The sequence below is a fragment of the Macaca fascicularis genome, chromosome 7, assembly GCF_037993035.2.
Source record: "Macaca fascicularis isolate 582-1 chromosome 7, T2T-MFA8v1.1".
Taxonomy (NCBI): Eukaryota; Metazoa; Chordata; class Mammalia; order Primates; family Cercopithecidae; genus Macaca; species Macaca fascicularis.
Genome location: NC_088381.1, coordinates 170,991,533 through 171,012,645, shown reverse-complemented (window position 1 = coordinate 171,012,645; position 21,113 = coordinate 170,991,533). Strand labels below are relative to the sequence as shown.

The 21,113-nt window shown below is 42.3% G+C and overlaps 2 protein-coding genes across 13 annotated transcripts in view; one reads left to right on the top strand and one right to left on the bottom strand.

Moving 5' to 3' along the window:
* TRAF3 (TNF receptor associated factor 3) overlaps nucleotides 1–21,113 on the bottom strand; it is a 139,827-nt gene that overhangs the window by 51,535 nt on the left and 67,179 nt on the right. For 5 of the 12 annotated variants that reach the window (XM_045397031.2, XM_045397035.2, XM_045397038.2 and 2 more), the window contains one exon: nucleotides 17,082–17,205. The exons of the other annotated variants lie outside the window; for them this stretch is intronic. The gene's annotated coding sequence lies outside the window, so the exon portion shown is untranslated. The remainder of the gene's footprint in view (nucleotides 1–17,081; nucleotides 17,206–21,113) is intronic. 12 annotated transcript variants of the gene reach the window in all.
* LOC102142787 (neuroendocrine protein 7B2) lies at nucleotides 1,760–2,719 on the top strand. The gene has a single exon (XM_005562261.4). It carries the CDS (start codon nucleotides 1,799–1,801, stop codon nucleotides 2,432–2,434), a length of 636 nt encoding a protein of 211 aa, XP_005562318.3. The 5' UTR covers nucleotides 1,760–1,798; the 3' UTR covers nucleotides 2,435–2,719.

The window sequence follows — 21,113 nt, the reverse complement described above, 5'->3', positions numbered from 1 at the left end:
AAGGCTTGAGTAAAACAAAAAGGCTGACCCTCTCCCTGCAGTAAGGCAGGTTCTTCCTGCCTATCTTCAAGCTGAGACATCAGCTTTTTTTTCCTGCCTTTGGACTCAAACTGAAACGATGGCTCTTCCTGGGTCTTTGGCCTGCAAGCTTTCAGACAGGAACTACACCACTAGCTTCCCCAGTTCTCAGGCCTTCAGTCTTGGGCTAGGGCTAGAAGTAAACCATCTGCTCTCTTGGATCTCTAGCTTGCCAACTCCTCCTGCAGATCTTGGGATATGCCTACCTCCGTAATTGTGTGAGTCAATTCCTTTTAATAAATCTCTAAGACTAAGACACACACACACACACACACACACACACACACGCACAATTGGCTCTGTTTTTCTGGGGTACCCTAAGATACTACCCAAAGTGATTCACAGATTCAATGCAACCCCTATCAAATTTCCAACGGCCCTGTTTTGCAGAAATAAAAAAATTGAGACCAGGAACCGTAGCTTACACTTATAATCCTAGCAGTTTGGGATGCCGAGGCAGGAGGATCACTTGAGGCCAGGAGTTCAAGACCAGCATGGGCAATATAGTGAGACACTATTTCTACAACAGAAAAAATAAAAATAAAAATCTGATCCTCAAATTCATAAGGAACTGCAAGAGACCTCAAATAGCCAAAACAATATTGAAGAAGAAGACCAATGTTTTAGACTCATCCTTCCCTCTTTTAAAACTTACTGCAAAGCTTTAGTAATCAAAACTATATGGCACTGGCAGAAGAACAGACATATAGACCAACGGAATAAAATCGAAAGTACAAAAGTAAACACAAACACACACACACATATATATATATGTATGACCAAGTGACCTTTTTTTTTTTTTTTTTTTTGAGACACAGTCTGGCTCTGTTGCCCAGGCTGGAGTGCAGTGGTGTAATCTCAGCTCATTGCAACCTCTGCCTCCCAGGTTCAAGCAATTCTCATGTCTCAGCATCCCGAGTAGCTGAGATTACAGGTGTGTACCACTGCACCTGGCTATTTTTGTATTTTTTTAGTAGAGATGGGGTTTTGCCATATAGGCCAGGCTGGTCCTGAACTCCTAACCTCAAGTGATCTGCCCAATTTGACCTCCCAAAGTGTTGAGATTACAGGCATGAGCTACTGCACCTGGCTTCAAGTGGCTTTTGACGGGGTGCCAAATGAGACCATTCAGTAGGAAAAGAATAGCTTAATAAATGGTTCTAGGACAGCTGGATTAACACTTGCAAAACAAACTTGGACCTCTACCTCACTCCACATATACAAACTAACTCAAAATGGATCAACAACCAAAATATAATAGCTAAAACTATAAAACTCTTAGAAGAAAACACAGGAGGTAAATCTTTAATGACCTTGAATTTGGCAATGGATTATTAGATACAACAACAAAAGTATAAGCAACAAAATAAAAAACTAGATGAACTGAACTTCACCAAAATGAAAAACTTTCGTGCACCAAAGGAGGTAATCAATAAAGTGAAAAGACAATTAACAGAATGGGAGGAAATACTTGCAAATCACATATCTAATAAGGGTCTAGCATCTAGAATACATATAAAGCACTCTTACAACTCAACCATGAAAGACAACCCAATTTTAAAATGAGCAAAGGATCTGTATAAATGTTTCTCCAAGGAAGATACAGAAATATCCAACAAGCACATAAAAAGATGTTCAGTATCAGTATCATTAAGAAAATACAGGACCCCCACCAAGGCCCATACCGCAGTAGGCTCCTCGGGCTGCTCCTCGGTTAAAAATGGTCTCCAGGATGGTCTCTACCATGCTGTCTGGCTTATTGTTTTGGCTGGCATCGGGATGCACTCCAGCATTTGCCTACAGCCCCCGGACCCCTGACAGGGTCTCAGAAACAGATATCCAGAGGCTGCTTCACGGCGTTATGGAGCAATTGGGCATTGCCAGGCCCCGAGTGGAATATCCAGCTCACCAGGCCATGAATCTTGTGGGCCCCCAGAGCATCGAAGGTGGAGCTCATGAGGGACTTCAGCATTTGGGTCCTTTTGGCAACATCCCCAACATCGTGGCAGAGTTGACTGGAGACAACATTCCCAAGGACTTCAGTGAGGATCAGGGGTACCCAGACCCTCCAAATCCCTGTCCTGTTGGAAAAACAGATGATGGGTGTCTAGAAAACACCCCCGACACCGCAGAGTTCAGTCGAGAGTTCCAGCTGCATCAGCATCTGTTTGATCCGGAACATGACTATCCAGGCTTGGGCAAGTGGAACAAGAAACTCCTTTATGAGAAGATGAAGGGAGGAGAGAGACGAAAGCGGAGGAGTGTCAATCCATATCTACAAGGACAGAGACTGGATAATGTTGTGGCAAAGAAGTCTGTCCCCCATTTTTCAGATGAGGATAAGGACCCAGAGTAAAGAGAAGATGCTGGATGAAAACCCACATTACCTGTTAGGCCTCAGCATGGCTTATGTGCACGTGTTAATGGAGCCCCTGTGAATGACAGCATGTTTCTTACATAGATAATTATGGATACAAAGAAGTTGTATGTTGATAGTGTATTGTCTTCACACCGATGACTCTGCTTTCTGCTAAATTAGAATAAGAGCTTTTTTGTTTTTGGGGTTTTTAAAATGTGAATCTGCAATGATCATAAAAAAATTAAAATGTGAATGTCAACAATAAAAAGCAAGACTATGAAAGGCTCAGATTTCTTGCAGTTTAAAATGGTGTCTGAGGTCGTACTGTGTTGGCCAAGTCTGTAAAAAGCTGGCATTCGATTTTGATTATGAAGTTCATCCAGCCCTTGGGCATTGTTATACACCAATAAAGAAGGCTGTACTCAAGAGGAGGAGCTGACACATTTCACTTGGCTGCGTCTTAATAAACATGTATGCAAGCAAAAAAAAAAAAAAAAAGAAAATACAAATTGGCTGCTCTGCTTATGGGGTAGCCACTCTTTTACTTCTTTACTTCTATAATAAACTTGCTTCACTTTATAGATTCACCCTGAACTCCTTCTTGCATGAGATTCAATAAACCTCTCTTGGGGTCTGGATTGGGACCCCTTTCTGGTAATATCTTCCTGGCAAGCCCCAAAGGGATGATACTGAGGAGACTCCCAACCCAAAGGAAATAGACTGCTGCACTGATTGGCCAACTTTGGGTAAGTGGGATGCATTTACCTGGGTAAAGGATGGGATTGGGTTAGGCCCAACTTAGGGGAGTTAGAGTCTCTCCTAACAGAGGGATAAAGGCGCCTCTTAACAAAAGGCAAGCACACTTGACTGAACTTGGGTTTGAGGCCCAACTTAGGAAGGTTAGTCCTTAATAAAATGTAGGGGGTTGGAGGCCCCTCTCAGTGGAGTCCCTCTCGACTAAGAACCGGTTGGCACTATGGGATGTTAACTGCTATTCTCTTTGGATTAATCTGCCTTGTACTCTTTGCTGACAGCTGTGGGTGACAGAATTAGACATGTCCAAGATCATGGGACATGGGGAGCTTTTTCCTCCCCAAAAGGGGAAACTAGAGCTGACAGGAATGCTGGGAAAGATCCCTACGCTCCCAACAAGCAGCTACCTGAACTTCTGAGTCAGTGTCAGCTGCAATGGGTGGGTCTTTCTCTGGTCCCCCTGAGCTTCTCACATTCCCCACTCTGCTGCAGGCAATGCTTTTCTCCCTTTCTTTCCCTTTCCCATCTTTTCTGTTATTCAGGGCCACCATCTTGCCCAAAGACCACATGTTGAGGAATGTCCTTGAGAGCTTGATCTTGTAATCACGTGGCAGTACTTCCTCTGTCTCTGCCTGCCAGGGAACAGGGATTTTGGGTAGTAGTTAGCTCTACAAATTATCTTGAGCAGTAAAAAGCCTTTGCAAGCTCAAAATTTACTGCTCTGGGCTCCTGGGAAGAGCAATGGAAACTGCCCAATGCTGTAGCTCAGCAGTTAAGGCTTTGTCTTTTCACAATGGTGGCCTGAGTTCAGGTTCAATTTTTAGCCTAGAAAATGAACACCTTCTGATTGGTATTTGGGTGACCTTTGCCATTTGTTGATTCTCCTCCCCTTCACGAACTATCTTAAGTTTTCCTTTCTCTGAGCACCTGGGCAGTTACGTTTGGCAAAGTTCAAAAGCCAGGAATACTGGCGGTTTGGCGTGGCTAAAGCTGGGTAATAAGAGATGTAAAAGGACTTTTTAAAGAATGCTATGGTTAAAAGTCACTTAATTAAAAGTGGATATTCGAGCTCTAACAGCCTGGGACTTTCTTAGGAGAAACAGAGGAAGCACCACACACCCTGTTTTGGGAAAACCTCTCTTTTCCTCATGGAACCCCAAGGATTATTAAACCCCAAGGATAGATCCTCCCAAAAGCTAAGGCTCCATTCTGCTTTGCACTGCATTATCGGTTTTTACTTTGGGGGTATCAGAAATTACTTCACATTATCAGACAGCTTCGATGTGTAATAACTAGGTAGGAAATACATTTAATACTTTTGGGGAGAGCTAAATGGCATGGTGGGGATACGTGGATCTTTGTGTGTCTGGATCAAAAGCATGCTCTTGACCACCTGGAAGGTATGGAGATGTCCTCACCCTTCCCCACTAAGAGATAAGACTCCTGTGGGGGATGGGCTGATCACAGAAAGGGCTGATGGGCTCTTGGCAACGAAATACGTGGTAAAATCATTGCACTGTCTTGTTCTGTAGCGTTTCTCTTTTGGGGATCCAGGATCCAATATAAAAATGGGATCCTCAAGTTCTGGGGCTCTGTCTTGCCTTCCAATTGTGCTTGCTTATTAGGCCGTAGAAACTGCATGCTTTCCTCGCCCTGTTCCTCCAGAGCTCCACCATAAAGCCACTAATCCAATTAAGAAACTGGCAAATGAAAAACCTTACAACTACTACACTTCTGTCTGTGTATTTATATGTGTTGTGTGTGTGATATAAAAGGCTTTGATTAACTGGTTTAAAAATAAATGCTTAAATATTTTGTCAGAAAAGTAAAAAGTGTAATGCCTTTTAATTCATGTGACTTAAGCTGTGGGAAGTAAAGAAAATTTTTAAGATTATTGGTAAAATAAAGACATTTGGTCTAAATCAGATAGGTCAAATTTTAGGTTTGCCAAATGCTTTAAGTTTATAAACTGCCTCTTTGACTTTTGAAAATTGTTCAACTTACCTAGACCCATAGATTCTAGGTAAGGCCTGGGGACATGTAGGGTTAGCCATGCCTCCTAGCTATGCTAGAAAGAGTCAGACCTTATCTGCACTTCTGCCTGGTGTCCTAGGCTCCGTACCTACTACATAATTAAAACTGCATACCAAGTTTTTCACCAAAAATAAACACTGTTAAGAGTCAACAGTACAACATGTACTTGAGACTACTGGAAAAACAGTTTTACATGCAAGGTGTGTAGGGAAAGTGAAATGTGTTTTGGTAAAAGATAAGAAGACATGTGAATGTGGATTCTTTTTTTTGGCCTAGATTAAAGGGCTAAGGGATTGTTTTAAGTCAGAATTTTAAAGCTGAAGGTTTGCAAAAGTTGTGGAAATTTTGTGAAAAATTAATCTTGTAAAAGAAATTCTGTGTGTGAACATACTGGCTGAAGTTAAAGTGCAATGATTTAGTTCTGTAAATTGAACACTGGAATAAAAGCACAACAGGGTTTTCTTTTGTTTTGTTTTTTTTTTTTTTTGAGACGGAGTTTCGCTCTGCCGCCCAGGCTGGAGTGCAGTGGCCGGATCTCAGCTCACTGCAAGCTCCGCCTCCTGGGTTCACGCCGTTCTCCTGCCTCAGCCTCCCGAGTAGCTGGGACTACAGGCGCCTGCCACCTCGCCCGGGAGTTTTTTGTATTTTTTTTTTAGTAGAGACGGGGTTTCACCGTGTCAGCCAGGACGGTCTCGATCTCCTGACCTCGTGATCCGCCCGTCTCGGCCTCCCAAAGTGCTGGGATTACAGGCTTGAGCCATCGCGCCCGGCCCACAACAGGGTTTTCTTAGAGCACTCTTTAACAAAAATTTGTAAAGGATTATAAAAGGTATATAAGAATCTTACCTTCTGGTCCGACATTAAAATTGGGTAGATTTGTCTATAATGTTTTATTAAGAATTGGGTTTACCATTAATTAGTACACTAATGCAATGGTGAAATTTGGCTTATTTGGTATAAAAATCATACAGGAAGCATTGTCAAATATGAAATGGTGTTTGGCTTTCTTTGACCTGTATTTATATAAATATGTTATTGGTATGTGTTACAAAGTAATGGGAAACTCCTAGAATTCTGATATGACTTAGCGTATGTTATTAATAATTGTAATTATTATGTAAAATCGTATGCCACAAAAGTAATCAAAATTCCTAGTCAATTGTGCCTTTAATAGTGGTTGTCTTAAGACTTTTTGTCATCCACAGACAACTGCTGTGTTGATCCTCTTCAAAAGGTAGTTTATAGTCAGCTATAGGACTTCAGCAGGTGCCCTTGGATGCAGGTTTCTAATAACTTTGGAGATTGTGACATTAGAATAGAGGTTCTTAGGCTGGGTGCGGTGGCTCATGCCTGTAATCCCAGCACTTTGGGAGGCCGAGGTGAGTGGATCACCTGAGGTTGGGAGTTTGAGACCAGCGTGACCAACGTGGTGAAACCCCATCTCTGCTAAAAAATACAAAAATTAGCCAGGCGTGGTGGCACGTACCTGTAATCCCAGCTACTCAGGAGGCTGAGGCAGGAGAATCGCTTAAACTTGGGAGGCAGAGGTTGCAGTGAGCCAAGATCACGCCATTGCATGCTAGCCTGGGCGACACAGCAAGACTCCGTCTCAAAAAAAAAAAAAAAAAAAAAAAGAGGTTCTTTCAGGACTCTCATGGAGAGCTGAAATGATTATGAATATCAAGTGGAACAGGAGTTAACTGCATGGACTGAACAAAAGACTGAAGTAATTTTTGACTTTTAGCTTAAAACGTTGCTGACCATTTTTGTTTTTCAGAACCAAGAAAACTTTTGAGCTACTTACAGCTTTTGACAACTGAGTAAAATATATTCCTGTGAACAAAACTTGGAGCATATTTGTTTTTCTCTACCTGCTTTCTCCAGAATTTGGAAACTATTCGTGAGTATTAACTTATGGCAATATAGTTATTTGAACAAGTGCAATAAGAATCTGTTTTCTTTTGCAACAGGACAAAATTAGAGAAATTGGTTATTTTACCAAGGCTTTGATGGGAATGGTGTGCTTTCTTTTAAGGACTCAAACTTGACTTATAGAGCCAATATAAGCCCCTTGGGAAAACTGGCCTCATACCTTGTCTACACAGTTCCTGTGCAGGGTTCCTGACCTGTGAAATAAAGAATGTCACTTTCTGACAGGCCCAGGAGCCCCACGTCATCTTGGGACCTCAAGAGGAGAGGCATTTCCCAACTCACAGGTTATTTGAGGGTACAAACCTATGGCTGGGCTTGGCTTTAAAAAAAGTCTTACCTGAGGTTCCTTTTATGGAATGAAGTTCCATCAAAGTCAATTTTTAAAACCCTATGTGAAAAATAATTGTTCTTGCTGCACTTTATACAAATAATCAGACCAAGTATAATAAAACAAATCAGTCGTACCATGATTTGTCTTCAGTAAAAATGGGAGACCGGAGAGAGAAAATAAATTATGTTTCAGGAACTATGGTACACCTGTTACTAGATTCTAGCCTCATCAGTTGTTTTTAAGTTTTTTTCTGCAACTTAGGCTAACCCTGCTTACTCCTGTGAACCAACCAGTGATCTCTGGCTGCTGCTCCCAAGACACAAGAGAGATGGGTAATGTAAAAATCTGGATCAATATTCTAATTCTGGGCACATACTGGAATCAGCTGGCGACCCCATATCAGCTTGGTTTCAACAACTGCCCAGTTCATGGAAAGCCTTATTTAGTTTACTCAGGATAATTTTAGTTATTCTACTTTACTGTTGTGGACTATATTGCTGTTGTACTCTTTGTGTAGGAACGCAGGATAAGTTTACTGAATGTTTTCTTAAACTGAACACTCATTAATCTTCCAGATACCACCTTTTGTTGGAACTCAGAGTTATGAATGGCCCTCACCATACTGATGCTTTCTGACTGAGCTCTTCTCTACCCTGAGTACAAGAGACCCTCATAGTTAGGCAGTAATATATTTGCCCTTATTCAGCCTGAAGAAGTTACAGAAGATGGATCTTTGTCCCTCTACAACTCTTAGGATTAAGGGTTCCCCTGTAAAAGAGAAGGGGGAAACATGTCAGGGGCGTCTGAACCAGAGAAACTCCATCTTGAATAGGGGGTGAGTAAAATAAGGCTGAGAAATACCGGACTACATTCCCAGGAGGTCAGGCATTCTAAGTCACAGGATGAGATAGGAGGTCAGCACAAGATACAGGTCATAAAGACCCTGATGATAAAACAGGCTGCAGTAAAGAAGCTGACCAAAACCAAGATGGCGATGAAAGTGACCTCTGGTTGTCCTCACTGTTCATTATACCCTAATTATAATGCATCAGCATGCTAAAAGACACTTCCATCAGCACCATGACGGTTTCCAGATACCATGGCAACATCAGGAAGTTGCCCTGTATGGTCTACAAAGGCAAGAAACCCTCAGTTCCAGATACTGCCCACCCCTTTCCCATAAAACTCATGAATAATCCACCCCTTGTCTAGCATACAATCAAGAAGTAACAGTAAGTATAAGCAGCTGAGCGGCATGGGCTCTGCCTATGGAATAGCCATTCTTTATTCCTTTGCTTTCTTAATAAACTTGCTTTCATTTAAAAAAAAAAAAAGAAAGAAAGAAAGAAAGAAAGACAATACAAATCAAAACCACAATGAGTTCCCACTTCACACCCACTAGGATGGCTATAATTTTTTTTTTTTTTTTTTTTTGAGACAGGGTTTTACTCTGTCGCCCAGGCTGGATGGAATGCCGTGGTGTGAACATGGCTCGCTGCAGCCTTGAACTCCTGGGCCCAGGCAATCCTCCCAACTCAGCCTCCAGAATACTTGGGAATACAGGTGTGCACAACCATGCCCAACTAATTATTTTATTTTCTGTAGAGACAGGGTGTCACTATATTGCCCAGGTTGGTCTCAAACTCCTGGACTCAAGTGATCCTCCCACCTTGGCCTCCCAAAGTGTTGGAATTACAGGCATGAGCCAACATACCTGGCCTTTTTTTTTTTTTTTTTTTTAGATAAAGTCTCATTCTGTAGCCCAAGTTGGAGTGCAGTGGCATGATCTCGGCTCACTGCAACTTCCACCTCTCAGGCTCAAGTGATTTTTGTGCCTCAGCCTCCCCAATAGCTGGAAGTACAGGCTCGTGCCACCATGCCCGGATAATTTTTTGTATTTTAGTAGAGACAGGGTTTCACCATGTTGCCCAGGGTGGTCTCAAACTCCTGAGCTCAGGTGATCTGCCCGCCTTGGCCTCCCAAATTGCTGGGATTACAGGTGTAAGCCACTGAGCCTGGCCTATAATTTTTTAGAAAAGGAAAATAACAAGTGTTAGTGAGGATGTGGAAAAACTGAAACCCTCATACACTGCTGGTGGAAACACAAAATGGTTCAGCCACTAAGGAAAAGAGGCTGGCAGTTTCTCAAAAAGTTAAAACATTACCATATGAGCCAGCAATTCCACTCGTAGGTATATGCTCAAAAGAACTGAAAAAAGGTACTCAAAGAAACACATGTACACGTATGTTCACAGCAGTACCATTCACAATAACCAAAAAGGTAGAAACCACCAAAATGTCCATCAATACATGAATAAACAAAATGTAATCTATCCAGACAGTGAATATCATTCAGCCTTAAAAAGGAATGAAGTTCTGATTCATGCTACAACATGGATGAACCCTGAAAACATGCTAAGTGAATAAGTCAGACACAAAGGGCACACACTACATGATTTCATTTACATGAAACATACAGAATAGGGAAATCCACAAAGACAGAAAGCAGACTGGTAGTTACCAGTGGCTGAAAGGAGGGATAATGGGGACTCACTGCTTGTGGGTATGGGGTTTCCTTTTGGGAATGAAAAAAAATATGTTGGAACCAGATAGAGATCATGGTGCACAACACTGTGAATGTACAAAACGCCACTCAATCATTCACTTTTTAATGACTGATGTTATGTGTATCTCACCACAATTTAAAACACTGTTTAAAAACAAAAACAAACACAAAAACAAAAATGAAACAGCCAGGTGCGGCGGCTCACAGCTATAATCCCAGCACTTAGGAAGGCTGAGGTGGGCAGATCACTTGAGGCCAGTAGTTCAAGATATGCCTGGGCAACAGAGTAAAAAACCCATCTCTACAAAAAATACAAAAATTAGCTGGGTGTGGTGGTGCACACCTGTAGTCCCAGCTATTTGGGGGGCTGAGGTGGGAATCACTTGAGCCCAGGAGGTTGAGGCTGCAGTGAGCCAAGTTTGCACTACTGCACTGCAGCCTGGGTGACATAAAAGAAGACTCTCTGAAAACCAAAACTAAAGCCTACTATAACCACTTAGTCACTTGGATGGCTAAAATTTTAAAAACAGAAAATCACAAGTGTCGACAAGGATATGGAGAAATAGGAATCTTCACATATTGTTGACAGGAATGTAAAATGGTGCAGCCCATGTGGAAACAATCTGGCAGTTCCTCCAAAAGTTACACACAGAATTACCGTATGACCCAACAATTCCATTTCTATGTAAATACCAAGAGAACCAGTATGTTCACGCAAAAACTTGTTCACAAACGTTCACAGCAGCAGTATTCATAACAGTGAAAAAAAAGCAGAAACAGCCCAAATGGTCAGCTGGTAAATGGATAAACAAAATGTGGTCTATCCATACAATGAACTCTTACTCAGGCATAAAAAAAAATGAGGTACTACATATGCTACAACATGGATGGACCCTAAAAACATTACGTAAGTTATAAAAGTCAGAAACAAAAGGCCACATATTGTATGATTTCTATTACATGAAATGTCCAGAATAGGCAAATTCATAGATACAGAAAGTAGATTAGTGGTTGCCAGAGGCTGGGGCAAGGGAAGAATGGAGAGTGCCTGCTTAGTGGTATGGGGTTTCTTTATGGGGTGATGAAATATTCTGAAATTAGATAGTAGTGATGGTTGCATAACATTCTTTTTTTCTTTTTTTTTTTTTCCGAGATGGAGTCTTGTCTCTGTTGCCCAGGCTAGAGTGCAATGGTGCAATCTCGGCTCACTGCAACCTCCGCCTCTCAGGCTCAAGCAATTCTGCTGCCTCAGCCTCCCAAGTGGCTGGGGTTACAGGTGTGTGCCACCATGCCTGGCTAATTTTTTTGCATTTTTAGTAGAGACAGGGTTTCACCGTGTTGGCAAGGCTGGTCTCGAACTCTTGACCTCACGTGATCTGCCCACCTCGGCCTCCTAAAGTGCTGGGATTACAGGCGTGAGCCATCACGCCTGGCCATGACATTCTGAATATACACAAAACCACTGGATTGTATACTTTAAGTGGTTTAAATGGTGAATTTTATGTTTTGTAAATTTTATCTCAATTAGAAAGTGTTTAAAATTTTTTGTGTGGGGTAAAAAACGGTGGTGGGGGGAACATCCAGATTCCTGAATCCTGCACAGCCTGGTAGCCACTCCTTACCACCACCACCAACATAAAAAAATGGCTAGCAGGCAGGACACCGTAGCTCACACCTGTAATCCCAACACTTTGGAGGTCAAGGCAAGAGGACTGCTTGAAGCACCAGGAGTTTGAGATCAGCCTCGGCAACATAGCAAGACTCAGTCTCTAAAAAAAAGAAAGGCCGGGTGCAATGGCTCACGCCTGTAATCCCAGCACTTTGGGAGGTGAGGCAGGAGGATCGTCTGAGGTCAGGAGTTCAAGACCAGCCTGGCCACCATGGCAAAACCCTATCTCTACTAAAAATACAAAAATTAGCCGGATATGGTGGTGTGCGCCTGTAGTCCCAGCTACTCAGGAAGCTGAGGCAGGAGAATATGAGAATCGTTCGAACCCGGGAGGTGGAGGTTGCAGTAAGCCGAGATTGCGCCGCTGCACTCCAGCCTGGGCGACAGCATGAGACTCTGTCTCAAAAAAATAATAATAAAAATAAAAAATAAAATAAAATAAAATAAAATAAAAATTAGCCAGGCATGGTGACACATGCCTGTGAGTCCTAGCTACTCAAGAGGCTGAGGCAGGAGAACTGCTTCAGCCCAGGAGTTCAAGGTTACAGTGAGCTACGATCATGCCACTGCACTCCAGCCTGGGTGACAGGGCAAGATTCTGTCTCTAAAAAAAAAAAAAATTGCTTTCAAATTTTTTTAAACAGCTAGCATATTGAACCTTGTATGACACAATTCTGTTTATCCACATGTAGATCCAAAGAATTTCATAAAATCCTAAGTATCTTAATAGGAAAATTAAATAAGTGTCTTAATAGGAAAATTAAAAGTAAGGAGGAGTAAAGATATTAGAAGTCAATGTAAAACAAAGTTTCAGGGGATAATGTTTTAAATTACATGCAGAGAATTAAAGAGAAATAAGCGGCCAAGAGGACAACTGCAACCTCACACACAGACCACACTGACTGATGGTAAGGACAGAAAGCAGCCAGCACTGGAGTTGGTCACGTCTCGTTCGCAGGCCGGAACAACAATACCTACAGGTACAGCTCCGAAAGCAAAATCCAAGTTCAAAGGCCCCAAACTAAATATCACTGTAAAAGAAAGCTCCTAAAACTAAAAGGCTAATTTTTTCTGAATTATCTGTGGTGGTTGCCGGGCATGGCGGCATGTGCCTGTAGTGCCTGCTCAGAAGGCTGAGGCGGGAGGATCACTTGAGCCCAGGAGGTTGAGTCTAGCCTGACCAACCGAGAGCCCTTGTCTCTAAAAAAATAAAAATAAAAATAAAATGTCTGTAAGGGTAATTTATATTCTTTTTTTTTCTTTTGAGGTAATTTCTTTTATTTTCTTCCTTTTCTTGCTGTCACCCAGGCTGGAGTGCGGTGGTATGAACACGGCTCACTGCAGCCTTGAACTTCCAGGCTGAAGTGATCCTCCTGCCTCAGCCTCCCAACTAGCTGGGACTACAGGCATGCACCACCACACCCAGCTAACTTTTCCATTTTTTGTAGAGACAGAGTCTCGCCATGTTACCCAGGTAGGTCTCACCAATGTGGCCCAGGCTGGTCTCGAATTCCTGGGCTCAAGCAATCCTCCTGCCTCAGCCTGTTAAAGTTCTAGGATTATGGACATGAACCACCCGCGAGGCCTGTGATGGTAATTTCTAATCTATGACCATATCTAGTCTGTTCACACTGAGCTGTGGACAGGCAGGAATCCCCTGTGTGTTCCACACACAGGCCTATCACCAGAAGTGGCAAGAAATAAGTGAGATTGCATATTTGGAAGGATTGCGAAAACCTTTGATTAGAGTTCTTGATTTAAACATAAATACCTTTACTTCACTTGCTTATATATGGGCATAAAAATAGTTAAATTCTATTTTTATCCTAAAATTTAGATATGACAATCATAAGTTAATGGCAATTTTACAATATTTATAATAATTATGTGCTGATAAAGAAAAATTATGTAAATTCAGTTAAATGCATTAAAGATATTTGAGGCAACTTTGAGTAACTTGCCAATGAACGTTTGGCATCCTGATTTGGGGGAGCAGCTTGCAGGTTCCAATGCTCAGATGCTGGACACACGCACCTCTGGTTAGCACAGCAGTCATACACATGCTGGGAATCCGAGACCACTGCCTATTTAACAGCCCACTGCCTATCCTCACCGAGCATCAGGTTTGAGAAGATGTTTGCTTCCACACAGAGAGAAATGTACTGCTGAATGGCAACCACAGATCCACTAAGCAAAGACAGCGCTAAGAAAATTACAATGAAGGGAATTGTGTGATTAAAAAATGGCACCTATGCCAGTGCACTCTGAGGAGCTAAGGAAGGGCAACACCAGAAACTACCAGGAGCGCAGAATCTGGCACTCTGAGCTCCGTAACTTTCTTTTTTTTTAGACAGAGTCTCACTCTTATCACCCAGGCTGGAGTGCAGTGGCGCCATCTTGGTTCAATGCAACCTACGCTTCCCAGGTTAAAGCGATTCTCCTGCCTCAGTCTCCTGAGTAGCTGGGATTACAGGCGCGTGCCACCACACCCAGCTATTTGTGTTTTTAGTAAAGACGGGGGTTTCACCATGTTGGCCAGGCTGGTATCGAACTCCTGACCTCAAGTGATTCGCCCATCTCGGCCTCCCAAAGTGCTGGGATTACAGGTGTGAGCCACTGCACTTGGCCTGAAACTTTTATTCCGCAGTCTTCTTTAAGCAGAATTTTTACTCTATTACTTTACTTACTGTTTGCTACAGTTTTAGACAAAAATATACCGTATTTTGAGGTCTTGTTATTAACTAAATGAAAGGCACCTCTAATTATTTAAGAAAATTCTTTCATAAAAGTTTAGTTTCTAGTCAGCTACTCAGGAAGGCCCTCACTCACAGCTGAGGCATATCGATACCTAGTACAGCAAAGAGGTGGACTGGATTCCTTTCACTTTCTTCTAGGCCTCCATTACTCTAATGATTTGTTTTATGTTCCCTAGTTCCATGATTTTAGTTGAGCTACACTGTAATTAGAATTTAAAAACTGGAAACAAAAGTACATCTGCTGACAAAAGGGTGCTCCAAGAGCTGGAAAGCCCGGGGAAAACCACAAAAGGGAAGCATCAGATACACAAAGCAAAAGGCTCTTGCCACAAGAAAGCACTAAACATGACACACATGGAGAAAAGCAGTTCAACATCAAGCCCAGCAGGGCAATTAAAGATATCGTCCAAGTGATGCCAATAAAGGGAGAAGGGCAAAGATCATGAACAGACAGGTGTGCCCTGCTGATAAGAAAGCTTTCTGAAAATCCACATTCATGCAAACATTTCAGCATACTGACTCTGTTCCTGATACCTGATGCCAAATGTTCCACCGCGGGAGAGGGCCCACAGTCAGCACCCTGGGCAAGTAACAGGAGGCTGGATCCTTACCAGACAGACAGGCAGATCACAGTCACACATGAAAAGCCCCCTTAGGACAGGGAGGGAGAGACACACAGACCAAGTGACTCAGGCAGACTCCTAGGAAAGAACCTGATTAAACCACAGTGTAAGACATGGTCTTAAAGCCTTCGAGAAAACAATAGTCATTTGGGGCCCAGCACTGTCAGTATCCCTTGGTTCAGAAGAGTTAGGAGTTTTAAAAGGTATTCATTCAACCCTTACTATATGCAAAGACACTGTGCCTCTTTTGGCCCAGGACCAGAGTCCTGCCATCTGGACAGGAAGCAGGGAGAGGAGCCAAGGGCTCAGTCCACTCGACATGCGACCCAGTGCAGGCAGCACTTCTCCAGATGGAGGCTTCCCCTAGGCCACACTTGCCACACGGGCCTGGGGCTGTATAAGGGGTAGAAGTTGCAAGTGTGATAAGGTTCATTTTCCTGGAGTGTCACCTGTATTTGAAGAAGTGAAAAGCATAAAACATGGCCATACTGAGAAGCAGATTATGTTTCAATCGTTAGAATAAAACATGAGATTTCAAAAAACACTGGATCTGCCAGGCGCTGTGGCTCAAGCTTGCAGCATACTCTGGGAGACGGAGGTGGGAGGATTGCTTGAGGCCAGGAGTTCAAAACCAGCATGGGCAACATAGCAAGAACCCGTGTCTTTTAAATAAAAAAGACAAAAAGAAAAAAAGAATCAACAACACTGGATCTCACATCTGTGCAGATGTGTGCCTCCTGGTGAGGGCACCACGCAACTCTGAAGTACCTGTGCTGAAAGGCTGAGCCAGAAAGTGATCAAGCCTCTGTATCCACCCAGAAGCAGAAGAACATGTCCAGCGGAAACAGCAAAGGCTAGAATGGGGGAACTTCTGACAACTGAACAATCAGCCTGGATTTTCCAACAAATAAAATGCAAGGAAAAAAGGGATGGGGAAAAGTACTCTATTGATTAAGAGACTTAACAGACATATCAGCTAACTGCAATTATTTGGACCCTGCTTCAAACAAACTAAAAATACCACAGACTACTGGAAAAAATTGAATGGTACTATGATGACATCATGATTATAAATGAAATTTAAATAGCAATTTTCTTGACACTTTTCAACTTATCAAAAATAGTTATGTATTAAATCTCACTTTGGATGCAAACTTTCCAACTTCTTATACTTATTTTTAACATTCTAACATATGAAAAATTTATTATTATTATTATTTAAAAGGACAGGGTCTTGGTCTACGGCCAGCCTGGATGGCAGTGGCATGATCCCAGCTCATTGCAGCCTGGAACTCCTAGGCTCAAGTGATCCGCCTGCCTCAGCCTCCCAAGTAGCTGGGACTACAGGCACACACCACCACACCCAGTTAGTTATTTTATTTTTTTAGACAGGGTCTCACTGTGTTGCCCAGACTGGTATCAAACTCTTGAGCTCAAGAGATTCTCCCACCTCAGCCACTCAATCACAAGCTAGAGGCTGAAACACAGAGTATTTTATTTTCTTTCAAACTCCTAGAGAAAGATGGTTAAGGAGCAAATAGTTCTTGTATCAAAAAATGCAATACTCCATGAGGCAGGTCACATCCTGAGGCTGCCTGTGCCTTCCTTGCAGTGGGGCACCTTCTAGGGAAGGGTAGGGCTGAGAGATTTCAGAAAGTAGGCCTTGGATAAAGAAGTGCAGGCCACTATTCTTGGTTTTCTAACTTATTCACTCATTCCTGGACCATGAGGTACGATGTCTATTATTTTCAGTTTAATACTGGTTTGAAAAAAAAAAGAAAAATAAGGTCAGACACAAACCAAAACAAAGTGCCAGGTATGTAGAAAGTCAAATACATCTGCTGAAGAATGAAACTGCTAAAGCCAAAAATGAATATGTTCAGGATGTTTTACAATTTAATTACTTGATTTTTATGAAAGATGAAAAAGTAACAGCTGAAGAAAGAAATCTACACAAATTAAAACTTTTTAGTGGCATACCTGTGTGTCATATGCTTTAAGGAGATATATGGAAGCTTGATCAGGAAGGAAGGACTTCAATAAAAAAAGGAGCAAAGCAACGCCAACCTTATCCTTCTTTAATTACTGTAGCAGAGTCCCTTACCTAGAAAATAATAATAGTTGGTCAATTCTCATCTGGAAAAATTTACAACTTTTAAAAATTTAGTTTCAAGGCGAGGCGCAGTGGCTCATGTTGTAATCCCAGTACTTTGGGAGGTGGAGGAGGGTAGATCGCCTGAGGTCAGGAGTTTGAGACCAGATCGGCCAATATAGTAAAACCCCATCTCTACCAAAAACACAAAAATTAGCCAGGCGTGGTGGCACACACCTGTAATCCCAGCTACTCGGGAGGCTGAGGCAGGAGAATAGTCTGATCCTGGGAGGCGGAGGCTGCAGTGAGCCAAGATCATGCATGCCACTGCACCCCAACCTGGGCGACAGAGCGAGACTCCATCTCAAATAAATAAAAATAAAATTTCAAAAGGTAAATTTCTATAATATGAAGAAATTTAAGATAAAACATGATTAACTACTGTATATGCATGTGCTTTGGGGATTTTCCACGTTTTTTGAATGGAATGTGCATTATAAAATCTGATTATTTTAAAATTGCTTTTACCATGAGGTATTACTTACTTATAGAAAAGTATAGGAAACACATGTATACCGTTTCATGAAGCTATTACATAAATACCAGTCCAACTACCACCAAGGAATGGAGCATTGCTAGAACTCCAGAAAGGCTGGGTGCCTCTATCTGAGCCCAAACCCCTTCTACTACATACATAAGTAAGTACTAACTTAACAAAATGACTGTTTGATTTGTTGAGGCAGGATCTCGCTCTGTCACCTAGGCTGGAGTGCAGTTGTGCAATCACAACTCACAGCAGCCTTGACCTCCCGGACTCAAGCGATTCTCACATCTTAGCCTCCCAAGTAGCTGGGACCACAGGAGGATGCCATCATGCCCGGATAATTTTTTTTTTTTTTTTAGAGGCTGGATCTCCCTATGTTGCCTAGACTGGTCTGGAATTCCTGGGTGCAAGTGATCCTCCCACCTCAGCCTCCCAAAGTGCTGGAATTACAGGCATGAGCTACTGTGCCTTTTATGATTTATCATTTCCTAACTTTTCTTTAGAGATTTATCATCTAGGCGTGCAGCCCTACCAAACATAATTTATACAAATACCAGAAGCAGATGAAAATAACAAAATCATACTACATATATTCTTGTCTTGCTTTTTTCTTTGCCTTTTTTGTTGTCGCTGTGTCTGTAGTTTATTTTCATTGCTGTGTAATATTCTACTCAGTAAATATGCCATAATTTAGTTATCCATTCTCATCCCCTAGGGTGGTCTCTGCTTTGGAGCAAATACAAACACTACTAAGATTTTTCTGGTACAGCTATCTCAAGCATTTTAGGCATGTATTTCTCTGGTGTACATATCTAGAAGTATGATTGCTAGCTTATACACTAAACCCAAACTATTTCCCAAAGCAGCTGTAATGTGCACTCCAATCAGAAGGGTATAAGAGAGTTTCTGTTGCTTAACTTTTTCAACAATTACCAGACTTTTTAATTCCTGCTAACTGAACAGTGGTATAAAAGTATTCTAAGATCTTTTTTTTTTTTTTTTTTTTTTTTGAGACAGGGTCTACCTCTGTCACCCAGGCTAGAGTGCACGATCATGGCTCACTACAGCCTTCAAACTCCTGGGCTCATGAGATCCTCCCACCTCAGCCTCCCAAGTAGCTGGGATTACAAGCATGTGCCACCACACCCAGCAAATTCAAAACATTTTGTGGCCGGGCGCAGTGGCTCATACCTGTAATCCCAGCACTTTGGGAAGCCAAGGTGGGTGGATCACGAGGTCAGGAAATCGAGACCATCCTGGCTAACACGGTGAAACCCCATCTCTACTAAAAACACAAAAAAATTAGCCGGGCTCAGTTTCACTGGAGCTTTGTCAATTTTACCATTTTTTTTTTCCTTTTAGAGCACAAAGTCTCACTCCGTCACCCAGGCTGGAGTACAGTGGTGTGATCATAGCTCACTGTAGTCTCAAATTCCCGAGCTCAAGCGACCTGCCCTCTCCTCCTACCCAAAGTGCTGGGATTACAGGTGGGAGACACCATGCCTGGCCCATGATGGAAACTGACTATTTAAGCCTGAGTGCAGTGGCATGCCTATAATCCCAGCACTTTGGGAGGCTGAGGTGGGTGGATTGCTTGAAATTACGAGTTCGAGACCAGCCTGGGGAACATAGTGAGACTCCGTTTCTACAAAAAATACAAAAATTAGCCAGGCATGGTGGCACATGCTTGTAGTCCCAGCTACTCGGGAGGCTGAGGCAGGAGGACCGCTTGAGCCCGGGAGACAGAGGTTGCAGTGAGCCGAGATCACACCCACTGCACTCCAGCCTGGGCACTAGAGACCCTGTCTCCAAAATATATATAAATAAAAATTTTCCCATCAAACATTATTTTCTATCTGAATTTCCTTTAATATTCCTTTAGTGCCATTCTGCTGGCGATAAATTCTCATGTCTATTGGCCTAAAAATGTATTTTTGTTTTTGGGGTTTTTTTTGAGATGGAGTCTCACTCTGTCGCCCAGGCTGGAGTGCAGTGGCATGATCTCGGCTCACTGCAACCTCTGCCTCCTGGGTTCAAGTGATTCTCCTGCCTTGCCCTCCGAAGTAGCTGGGACTACAGGCACCTGCCACCACACCCAGCTAATTTTTGTATTTTTAGTAGAGACGAGGTTTCACCATGTTGGCCAAGCTGGTCTCAAACTCCCGACCTCAAGTGATTCACCCGCCTCGGCCTCCCAAAGTTCTGGGATTACAGGGGTGAGCCACCATGTCTGGCCTAGAAATTTCTTTACTTTTGAAATAAATAAAAATTTATCCTTCATTTTTGAAAGACATTTTTGCTGTATACAGAACTCTAAGCTAACAGGTTTTTTTCTTTCAGTACTTTGAAAATGTCGCTCTGTTGTCTTCTAGTTCACACAAGATGTGACCAGGAATCACTGTTATTAGTAACTTTGTTCCTCTGTAATGTGCCTTTTCTTCTGGCTGCTTTGAAAGCTTTTGATCCTGATCACTGGTTTTTTGGCAATCTGATTATGAGATACCTTGGATTTCCTTATATTTGCTCTGTTTGGAGTTTTTGAGCTTCATAGTTTGCAGTTTTCATCAAATTTGGAAGATTTCCAGCCATTATTTCTCCAAATATTTTTTCCATTCCCTCCTCTTCTCCTTCTGGAACTAAGTTATACATATCTTAAATCAGTTGACTTTGTCCCACAGGCTGCTGATGCTCTGTGATCTCGTGTAGTCTCGATGCTCTGTGCTGTGCTTTGGAAAGCTTCTACTGCTACGTCTTCAGGCTCTCGAACTCTTTTCTTCTGTAGTAATAACCTGTTGTGATCCCTCCACTGCATTATATATGTGTGTATATGTATCATTTTACTCTATATAAATTTATTTTATTTATTTATTTTGAGACAGAGTCTTGCTCTGTCGCCAGGCTAGAGTGCAGTGGTGTGATCTTGGCTCACTGCAACCTCCACCTCCTGGGTTCAAGTGATCCTCCTGCCTCAGTCTCCTGAGTAACTGAGATTACAGGTGCCCCCTATCACGCCCAGCTAATTTTTATATTTTCAGTAGAGATGAGGTTTCGCTATGTCAGCCAGGCTACTCTTCAACTCCAGACCTCAAATGATCTGCCCACCTCAGCCTCCCAAAGAGTTAGGATTATAGGCATCAGTTACTGTGCCTGGCATTTTATGTATTTTATATATTGTATTTTCATCTCTGGAAGTTTTATTTCAGTTTTTTCTGAATCTTTCATTTCACTCATTATACTTATGTTTTTCTCTACATTCTTGAGTGTGCAACATATTTATAAGTTATTTTAATGACGGTCATCCCTTGTCATTCTGGGGTTTCTCTTGATTTTCTTCCTGGTTAATATCACATTTCCTTGCTTCTCTGTATACCTCGTA